Source organism: Myotis myotis, unplaced genomic scaffold (assembly GCF_014108235.1).
Source record: "Myotis myotis isolate mMyoMyo1 unplaced genomic scaffold, mMyoMyo1.p scaffold_m19_p_1, whole genome shotgun sequence".
Lineage (NCBI taxonomy): Eukaryota > Metazoa > Chordata > Mammalia > Chiroptera > Vespertilionidae > Myotis > Myotis myotis.
This window is the reverse complement of record NW_023416313.1, coordinates 1,609,367-1,619,333: the sequence shown is the minus strand read 5'-3', so window position 1 is coordinate 1,619,333 and position 9,967 is coordinate 1,609,367. Positions and strand designations below refer to the sequence as shown.

At 67.6% G+C, this 9,967-nt stretch overlaps 1 protein-coding gene across 2 annotated transcripts; it reads right to left on the bottom strand.

The window, feature by feature from the left end:
• Positions 1-876: 876 nt before the first annotated feature.
• On the bottom strand, positions 877-8,824 carry HGFAC (HGF activator). Of its 2 annotated transcripts, none has more exons than XM_036327655.1 (14): positions 8,660-8,824; positions 7,993-8,173; positions 7,774-7,873; positions 7,494-7,573; positions 6,807-6,929; positions 6,562-6,693; positions 6,333-6,443; positions 6,063-6,237; positions 5,453-5,538; positions 4,641-4,896; positions 3,139-3,278; positions 2,726-2,866; positions 2,499-2,647; positions 877-2,003 (listed from the first exon to the last, which is right to left on the bottom strand). In XM_036327655.1, exons 1-14 carry the CDS (start codon positions 8,765-8,767, stop codon positions 1,821-1,823), a joined length of 1,965 nt encoding a protein of 654 aa, XP_036183548.1. In that variant the 5' UTR covers positions 8,768-8,824; the 3' UTR covers positions 877-1,820. The 2 variants fall into 2 exon arrangements, with proteins under 2 accessions (XP_036183548.1, XP_036183558.1); XM_036327665.1 differs by having other exon boundaries at positions 7,774-7,870; positions 8,660-8,823.
• Between the last annotated feature and the right edge of the window lie 1,143 nt (positions 8,825-9,967).

The window sequence follows — 9,967 nt, the reverse complement described above, 5'->3', positions numbered from 1 at the left end:
TGCCCTGGGATGTCTTGTCAGGGCCACGGCAGAGCAGGGCTGGGAGCAGCTGGGGTGCCCGGCGCCCCTTCCCCCATCACCTGCATGACTCCGGCAGCCTTTCCCACAGCAGCTGCCCCGCCACAGAGGCCATTCATGCGCCCACACGTCTCAGGCCCCAGGGGCTGGCCCTGGACAGCTGGCACGGGCGGGTGGTGGCTGGGGGCTGTGGCCACTGCCACATCCGCCACCCCAGGCGCCTGGCACTTGGTCATCCTTGCCGGGAGGGATGTGCCTGCATTCTTGAGGGTTGGCCCTGGCCCAGCTCCCACCACGCCTGGCGCTGCACCTGCTCCGGGACCGGCCAGGGAAATTCAGGCTCAGCCGGGAGAGTCCCCTCCCCTCCAGGGCCACAGGGCTGCTGAAAGGCAGGAGCCTCAGCGTGGCTCCCACTCCGGACGCTGGGTCAGCTCCAGCCTCTACTCCTTGGTTCCTGCTGCAGGCCCCATGTGTGTCCCCCAGTTCATGTGTGAAGTCTAGCCCTTTGTGTGCCCGTGTCAGGAGGAGGGGCCTTGGGAGGTGAGCAGGTCACGAGGGTGGAGCCCCCACGGCGGGATTAGTGACCTTCTCAGCAGAGACACCTGAGGACACAGCAAGCAGGCGGCCGTCTGCACACCTGGAAGTGAGCCCTCTCAGAGCCAGGCCTCTGGCTTCCGGTCCCTGGGCCTGTGAGGTACTCTTGAGCTCATGCTGAGGTTGGTATAGCCTTGAGGACAGACACTGACAGTCTCAGTCAGAAACACAAATGTCAAATCCTAAACAGAAATCTAAGCAAATCTGAAACGAGCTTATAAAAGACAATAGCGTGACCAATATCCAGAGTCCTCACAGGCTGCATGACAGGACAAGTCGGACGGGTTTATTCACAAGGTATCATTGTGGGGGGCCCCGGGGTGATCTGCTGCCCTGGCTCCTTCAGACTAGGGGGTGAGGGGGGGTGAGTCACCACAACTGTCCAGAGCCATGTGCGTGTTTGGGGAGTGACCGTCGGTGGGGGTCTGGGTGTACCGGTGTACTCGGCCACTGTAACAAAGCACCACAGACTGGGGACTTAAGCAGCGGACACAGCATCTCAAGGTTCTGGGCAGAGGTCCCGGATGGAGGTGTCCACAGGGGGGGAGCTGCTCAGGCCCATCCTTGGCTGCAGATGGCCGCCTCCCCAGGTGGCACGTCACACCGGCTTCCTTCCGTCTGCCTGGCCCCTCTTCCTCTCTTATAAGGACACATTGTGTTGGATCAGGGCCCACCCTGACCTCATGCTAACCTGGTCGCTCTGTGAAGGTCTTCTCTCCAAACAGTCCTATTCTGACGTCCTGACGCCAACATACAGGTTTTAGGGTACAACCTGTAACACCGAGGTGACCCCAAAAGGAGGGAGCCAGGGACATCAATACTCCATCTCACTCGGCTCCTTCTCGGACCTCCTGCCGGGCTCCCTGAGGCCCCACCATAACCCACTGGGCACAGAGTTCACTGATCTCCTGGGCTGGGAACAAGCCTGGGGCGGGCACATGGACGATGCCTGGCTCACACTCTGACTCAGCAGTTCACTCAGGAATGCAAAGCTGGCACCTCTTTAACGGACCCACACTCAACACCTGGGGGGCGGGGGTAGGATTAGAGGTAGCTCGTGCAGGGGAGGTGTGTGCAGGCCTGGGTCGGCCTTGGAAGGGAGGCTGGGCGGGGCAGCGGCCAGGCTGGGCAAGCTGTGCTCTTGGGAGCAGCTTTATTGCCAGCCGGCAGGGAATGGCAAGGAGGCAGCATGTCCCGGGGGTGGGGTCTCAGGGGGAATCTGCAGGCCGCTTAGGGGGCCGAATCCGGTCGTTGATCCAGTTCACGTAATTGGCCACTCGGGTGTAGACGCCGGGCTTGTTGAGCCGCCCGCAACCATCACCCCAGCTGATGATGCCGTACAGGTAGGCCACGCCGTTCTTCTCACAGACCAGGGGTCCCCCTGAGTCCCCCTGCAGCAGAGCTGCCCGTCAGAGCCGGGGCCAGCTCAGGAGACCTGGCTCAGCTCCTCGGCACCCCGGAAACGGCCCCCCCCTCCCACTCCCTGGCCACATCTGAGTTGTGTGACCTGGGAAGTGTGATGGGCCTCTCTGGGCCTCAGTTTCCCCATCTATAACGCCTCAGGCTTGCACACACACGTCCTGCCTGGATGAGTGTGCGCTGCTGGGACTGGCCGATGGGAGAGCCCACAGTGAGAGCTCTGGGGGAAGAGCCTGGCCTTTGGGGTCACGTGGCCAGCCCTGCCCTCGGTTGGACAGCTGGGCTGTGACCTGCCCTTCCCTGGGCCTCAGGCTCCCCATCTGTGTGAGGGGTGTCTCTGCCCCACTGTGGGGCCCTCCAGCAGCGGCGGGAACAGGGATGGGGCATGTGTGCCGTCTGCCTTGGCCCCCGCTGGCCCTGCGGGCCGGTCCCCTTCCCCAGGGCGCGCAGGTCTGAGGCTGGCTCACCTGGCAGGCGTCAGACTTGCAGTCGAAGTAGCCAGCGCACAGCATGTTGGGGCTGATGTCGGCCCCGTACACCTCGGGGCTGCTGCACTTGTGGTCGGCCACCAGGGGCACCAGCGCCTCCCGCAGGGAGCTGGAGTAGCCGCTCACGTCTGCGGGCAGGGACACGTGTGTCAGGTGGGCACTGCTCCCTGGGCACCACGCTGCCAGCTGCCCCCACCGCCACGCACTCTCGTCCTGGTGGCCCCAGCCCGCGATCTGACACTTGTGTCCCGCGGGGAAGGGGCTGCTGGGCTCAGGCAGGCAGATGGGCTGGACGAACTGGGAGCGGACGGCACAGCGGTCCCCCTTCTTCCTCAGCCGGATCAGGACTGGGCGGGAGAGAGACCAGAGGTCAGCCGGGGCGGGGGGGTCCATGACGGGTACAGCGTGGCCACTGAGTCACACCAGGTGCGCCCTGCTGGGCGGGAGGCTGTGACGGGAAGACCCAGAGGAGGCAGGAAGGCCAGGCCAGGCCCCTCCCCACGCCTCTGTCCCTCCGTCCACCCCTCCTCACATTCGCGGACCTGAGGACTCTCCCAGGGTTCCCCAGGTGCCCACCCTGCCCCTCTCCTGGCTGCACCCCGCCTGCCCTGAGCCTCACCAAGGTCATGGTCACTGGGGTTGAACACCGAGTACAGGGGGTACGGGATGTACTTCTCAATGCGAAATGCCTGTGTCACGTCCGTCGTCAGGTTGAAGAAGTGCTGGCCCAGGACCACGGAGACGCTCTCCCTTGGGGGACTGTTGGGGGGGGGGGCAGCAGGGCTCTGGCCTCCCCTTGGGCCCTGAGGTTGGCTGTCCCTGCACCCATGGGGGCCAAGCGTCCCAGAGGCAGCCCCTCGGTCAGCCCCGGGCCTGTCAGCGCCCCCGCTTTCCCATCTGCTGTGTATGGGGGTCCCTCTCACTCTGCTCAGCCCTCCCAGGCCTCAGGCCACCTGGGAAAGGGCCCCCACACCTGGGCAGCCGATGCCCAGCACACCGTGGGGCTCGGTGCCTCCGCCCCTGGGCAGGCCCAGAGCTCAGGGCTCCTGGGTCTCGCTCAGGGTGGGCGGCCAGTGAGCTCAGGGCTGGGGACACACAGGCCCTGGGGAGGGGAGCCAGCTCTGCCTTTGGGTCCTCTAAGGGGCGGGGTCCAAGAGTCTGAGCCGCGCCCTCAACCTCCTGCCTTCTCTCCTGACCACATCTGTCCCATTCCAGTCTTGCGGCCAGCGTGCTGGGGTCCCCTGTCCCCCCACCAAGCTTGGCCCCTCCCGGCTCCTCCCTCCCCCAGCCCCTTGACCCCTCAATCCCATACTCAGGGTCCCGTTTCCCAGGCCCAGCCAAGCGCGCCTGCGGAGGTAACAGGTCAGCACAGGAATTGTGCCCACGGAGCCCCCCCGCCCCCACCCACACACACGCTGCAGTCCCTGGGGTGACCAAAGGGGTGTACTGCCAACCCCCCAGTCTTCTCCCGGCTCCTGACTCCTGAGCTGTCAGTCAGGACAGTGCCCACCCCCCAGAACCCCCAGACCTCGGGGCCCCGGGCTGGGGGCCGGCCCGCGGGGCAGAGCTGGCTTTCGCTCGGAGCTTGCTGGTCCCCGGGGGAGTGAGAGGCGGGTCCGCACTCCCGGAGCCGCCGACTGGGCGGGGCCTCGAGTCCCAGAGGCCCCCCCCCCCCCCCCCCCCCCGCATGCCACCGGCAGTCCAGGGGCGGGGCTGGCGGAGCTGCACGGGCAGGCCCCGCCCACCACCCTACTGCGCATGCCTGACTATTCCCCCCGGGCTGCCCCCACCGCGCCCCGGAGCATCTGACAGCCGGAGCCTGGGCGCCGGCAGGGATGGCATCGGGCGGGGCCCGCGGGTCTCTGCAGCCTCTGGGTCCAGCACTGGCTGGACGCCCCGGTCCCACCGGAGGCAGAGGGGCGCCGCGGCCACGGGAGCAGAGGCACCAAAGGATAGAGGTGGCGCGGGGACGCGGACAGGCAGCTGGGTGGGGGGACAGGGGCGGGGGGGGGAGGGGGAGAACCCACAGATGTGGATGGCTGGGCCATGGTGGCTGGGTGGGGGTGGAGGCAGAGACGTGGGGGTGGGCCGGGGCGTCAGGACCCAGGGGCCAGCGCCCACCTGTTGGAGAAGCAGTGGGCGGCAGACACCACCCAGCAGGTGTGGATGAGGCTCCCCGCGCAGAAGCTGTCCCCGATGTAGATGGCGGCCAGCCAGGGGTGGGAGCCGGGCAGTGAGGATGAGCCCCCGATGATGCGAGGCCGGAGGAAGTTCCTCTTCTTGTGCCGCCGGCCGCAGGTCTGGCGCGCAGCGGGGGCAGCCTCAGGCACCGTCAGCAGGGCCAGGTCGGGTGGGAGCTGGATTCTGGTGAGGGATTCTGGGGGCACCGGTCGCTGGTCACATGAGCCCCAGGTGCACCCACCTGCCACCTTCCTCAGGCCCCCGGGCGTTCCCCCGCCGCCCTCCCCATCCTGGCAGCCCCTCTGGACGAGGACCCAGGGCTGGCCCCGCTCTGCCTCCGGGCACAGGACTCACGCTCTGTCCTCGGCTTCCTCATCCATAGGAGGAGACCCCAACCCCAGGCTTTGGGGGAACCAGAGTGGCCTGCACACCTGGCAGGTGTTAGGGACCCCAGAGGCAAGGCCAGCAGGGGCAGAGAGCACGGGCAGGGCCAGAGGGGAGCTGCCCCCCAGCGTCTGCCTCCAGGGCGCCTGCTGGACTCCACCATGCTGTTCGCCCTGCTGGACGCCCCCCTGCCTGCATGTTCAGGGGCCCGGGGACTGGCCTGCCTGCTGACTCCTGGGACCAGCCCTGCCCCGGGAGCTGTTTCTCCACCGCTCGGAGAGAAGAGGCCGGGAGTGGGAGTGGGAGTGGGAGTGGGAGTGGGATGGGGCGGCACCGCCCACCCTGTTCCCCCTCCCGCCAGCGCGCACCGCAGGCCGCCAGGCGGCAGTACTCCCAGGAGAGCGCGTGTTCCTTCACCACGTAGCACCAGGGCCGCTCATCCTTGTCGGGGTTCCTGGGGGCAGGGGAGCGGTGGGTGCTGTCACACTGCCCTCAGCGAGGGAAGTGGGGATAGGGGCATGGGACCCCTTGCAGGGGGTCCTTCCACCCGCCCGGAGCAGCCTTGCTCGCTCTGTGATGGACACAGGGGCCTGGGGCCTGACCCCACCTGGCCCTTCTCCCTGGGGAAGAGCCTCTAGGCCAGTGATGGCGAACCTTTTGAGCTCGGCGTGTCAGCATTTTGAAAAACCCTAACTTAACTCTGGTGCCGTGTCACATATAGAAAATTTTTGGTATTTGCAACCATAGTAAAACAAAGACTTGTATTTTTGGTATTTATTTTATATATTTAAATGCCATTTAACAAAGAAAAATCAACCAAAAAAATGAGTTCGCGTGTCACCTCTGACACGCGTGTCATAGGTTCGCCATCACTGGTCTGGGCAGAAGGGCCAGGAGCTCCTGTGCGCCTGACAGGAGGCCTCCCCAGGACGGAACCTGCCCGCGGGTGAGGTGGCCTCGGGCCGGGCCAGTGCTGACCGGCAGTAGGCGTGGGGGCCCAGGCCGAGCAGGGCCGCGGCGCCCACCGAGTCCACATGCAGCTCCTGGTAGAGCAGGTCAGAGTTCCAGGCCAGGCAGCTGAGGCCCGAGGCTGCCGTGCTGGCCACGCCCCGGTACTCGGTGCCGTTCCCCACGAAGCAGCGCTGGGCGGGCACTGTGGGCAGCAGCGGCGGTGAGACTGGGCCCGAGGCTGCCCGCGCCCTGCCCAGCCCAGGGGCCGGCCCACGGCTCTGAGGCCGAGCCACTCACCGATGTTGCAGAGCCTCCCAGCGTGGCCCGGGGCACAGGCGCAGACGGTGGTCCCGGTGGCCACAATCAGGTGGCAGGTGCCCCCGTTCAGGCACGGGCTGCTCAGGCAAGCTGACGGAGGGCTCAGAAGCTAGGCCTCGGGGCCGGATGCATGGGTGGTCCCAGCGGAATCCCTTCCCCTGACACGGGACGCCGTGGGAAGGCTCTGCCCCCCGCCCAGCCGGGGTACCTGTGTGGCGTGTGTCCTCACACTGGACCCGGCCCCCCGCGCACTGGCACTGCTCCACGTGGCCCTGGTGCACGCGGGCCCAGCTGTCGCCCTCCTCCAGGTACTCGTAGCGGGTCTCGTCGAAGCATTTCTCTGGGAACCACACCATGTGTCCCTGCTCTCGGCACACCACTGCCCCGTGCAGCCCCCCTGCATGCGGCGGGCGCCCCTCCCCCCAGGCCCCGCGGCCCCCAGGCCTCGCTCACCCGTGCCGCAGTCCTTGCCGGTGAAGCCCACAGGGCAGGTGCAGTGGTGGGAGCCGGGGTCCTGGGTGTTGGTGCAGGAGCCCCCGTTGAGGCAGGGGCTGGAGGCACAGGGATCCAGAGCCGCTGGGGACGTGCAGGAGGGGGGTAGGGGTCTCAGCCTGGGCAGTCTGTCCTCCCCCTCTGTGACCCTCGCTGCTTGCCTCTGTTGGGCCTGCCACCTTAAAGATGCCCCTTCTGGGGTCCTGGGAGGGGGTGGTGGGAGGGAATGCAGGCTGCCCACAGCCCCCCTCAGCACGCAGGGCCTCTGGCTCTGCTCCCAGCACCCTGGGAGCCTGACCACCCCCAGTCAGGCAGCACAGTCTCCTCCCTTGTGACCTGGGACCATCATAGGCAGGCTGCCAGCACCTGCAGACCCCACTGGCCCTCACCTGGACAGGGCTGACCTGTGTGGCCGCAGGGCCTGGCCTGGCCACCAGGGGGAGTCTTGCTCCCAGCAATGGACAAAGCAACCCTGGGGCTCCAGAGAGGGGGTCCCCTGGCTGATGGCTCCCCTGCCCCTGTCCCCTGGGCCCCCACCCCCTTCAGCATGTTGGCTGGATGCCCCAAGCTCAGCCCACACAGGCCCAGCCTCCTTCTGGCCTGGGCTCAGGCCTCCCGAACCGCCCCCCCCCCCCCCCCAGCACCCACCTGGGCCCTCCCGGGGCGTGGAGCCCTGCGCGCAGTAGCCCCAGGCCCGGTCACGGTCATAGTTGTGAGTCGTGGCACACCTGGGGGTGACGTGTGCGGTGACGTGGGTGCCCAGACCAGAGACCTGCCCCTCCAGCCCTGAGGTTGCGGATCTCTGCGTTGCACGCATTCACTCACGCCCGTTCAGTCATGCGTCCATTCACCACACCTGTGTCACCCGTCTGAGCAGGGGGGGGGGGGCGTGGGACCAGGAGAGGGGGCCTTGCCCAGCGGGACCCACCACTTTCTGTGGGCGCTTCCCTCCGACGTGCAGGAATGGAGCAGGCGGCCGCCAAAGCGGAAGGGGAACCGGCAGGGCTGCCCATCCTCGGTGAGCACTGCTGGGAGGCGGCCAGCATCACGGGCTCCCGCCCGTCCTCCCCCACTCCCCACCCTCCCCGACTCCCCACCCACCGTCCGGGTGCAGCCCCCACCTCCTCCAGGAAGCCCCCTGACCGACCTGAGCCCCCAGGGCTGCTGCCGGAGGGGGCCACCCTGGGCGGGGAGGTGAGCCCCCCACCACGGGGACCCTCTGCCTCTGGAGTGCTCGCAGGAGAGGTTGTGGGGGTCACTGAGGTCACAGGAATAGTGGGGGTCCTGGAGGTCACTGTGGCATTAGGTTCTCGGGACTCCGTGTGGTTCTAGGAGGAGCCGAGAGCTATGACAACATTCATGTGGGACCGGCCCCCCAACACTCAGGCCCTGCCCTGGGCCTCAGGTACTTGGGCCCTCAGACCTTGGAGTGGGGACTGGGCGCCACGGGGCACCCTGAGGGTCCAACAAGCCCTCCCGCCGAGCCCAGCAGGCCCGCTGAGACAGCTGGCTCAGGGCCGGCCGCGCCTGCTCCATCCTGGGCCTAGAGCTGCGGTGAGGCCCTCAGAGGCCCTACTCCCACCTCAAACTCTCAGACCCCACAGGCCCAGAGCGGGGAGCGGCCCCCATGCCCTGAGGTGGGGCCCAGTAAGTTGGATGCTCAGGTTCTGCCCTGCCCACCAGCCCAGCACCCCCACAGCCAGCTTTCAGCACCTTGGGCCCCTCGCCCGCTCCACACGGGCCCTGGCCTCGGCCCCAGGACCCAGAGTGGGCACAGGGAGCCCCAGGTCACAGTGTGATGGGTCAGTGCTCACCCTTCCAGCCTGGGGCTGGGCTTTGAGAGGCGCCAGCAGCAGCAGCAGCAGCAGCAGCGACAGTCCAGGCGGGGGGCAGGGGCTGGGGACCCAGGCCCAGCGCCCCATGGCTCCTCCCGCGCTGGAGTGAGGGCAGAAGTCAGGAGCAGAGCGGCCGGGGCAGGTGGGGTCAAGGCCGCCTGGAAATGATTAACCGGCTGCCTCCCCTGCCGGCCGAAGGCCCTGCACTTACTGCCCAGCTCACCCGCCAGGCCCACAGGGCATGTCCCATGTCCTGGGTCTCCCAGGATGGCATGCAGGCAGGGGCCCGGGCCCCCAGCCCGGCTTCCGGTTCCCGCGTGGCCGCGGGGCTGGCCACCGCGTGTTGGAGCTGCCCGTACCCAGAGCAGCTGCGTGTCTGCTCGTTCCCGCCCAGCCGGAGGGGGTGCTGCCCACAACCAGCCCCAGGCCGGGCGGAGGGGAGGCTGGGTGTGCTGGGCTGCGCATGGCAGTGACCCAGGATGGGGGCCTCTGCTGTCCCTCTAGGAGGAGCCTGGGGCGGGACCCCCGGGAAGTGCAACATGGGGAGCAGGACCAGAGCCCCCTCGGGCTGCCCTGACCTGGGGTATCCAGGAGCTCCCCTCCACCTCTCCTGGACTTCCTCTCTGGTCCCCAGAAGAGCCAAGGCCAGGTACCCAGGGGCCACCAAGAGCCAGAGGCCTGGCTTGGGGTCCTGCCCCTCTGTGGCCTGGGCTGGGCAGTGCCCCGCACACGGGAGTTGTCCCTCCTGCCCAGAATGCCGGCCGCCTGCACGGGGTGCAGAGGGGCTGGCACTGCACCTGCCTCACTGCGCCCAGGAGGAGAGGGCGCTGGGCACGTGGGTGCCGCCCGTCTCCATGCCCACGCCTCCCCTGGAGCCCCTCCTTGGGAGCACTCAGAGCCCCGCAGCCTGGCTGTTCCCTGGCCTCAGACAAACCCACCCCTCCCCAACCATCCGCGGATGGCAGGCCAGGGCGGGGGGCCCCTCACACTGAGCTGCACACTGGGGTTCCAGCAAGGCAACCTGGGACCATGGCGCCATCTCCGTCCGCTTCAACCCAACACCTCATGGGGCCCTGCCGCTGACCTGCCACCGGTCCCCTCCTGACTTGGCTCAGGCCATTCTGTAATGAAACCCGCTCCAGCCACAGGGGCTGGGCACAGCCCTGCCACTCCTGCCCAGGCCTTCCGCTCAGACAATCCCTCCACTGACAGGCCAAGTGCATGGCAGCTTGCAGGTCCCCACTGCCCGGAGGAGCCTGCGCTGACCTGCAGGGGATGGTGTGGATT

What these genes read in the sequence shown, in the direction of transcription:
- HGFAC (XM_036327655.1), bottom strand. Translation starts at nt 8,767, where the DNA reads ATGGGGCGCTGGGCCTGGGTCCCCAGCCCCTGCCCCCCGCCTGGACTG. An exon ending in TGGGAGGCTCTGCAACATCG is followed by an intron (nt 6,238 to 6,332) that starts GTGAGTGGCTCG and finishes TGCTGCCCACAG; the next exon opens with TGCCCGCCCAGCGCTGCTTC. An exon ending in GGCCCCCACGCCTACTGCCG is followed by an intron (nt 5,539 to 6,062) that starts GTCAGCACTGGC and finishes CCCTGCCCCCAG; the next exon opens with GAACCCCGACAAGGATGAGC.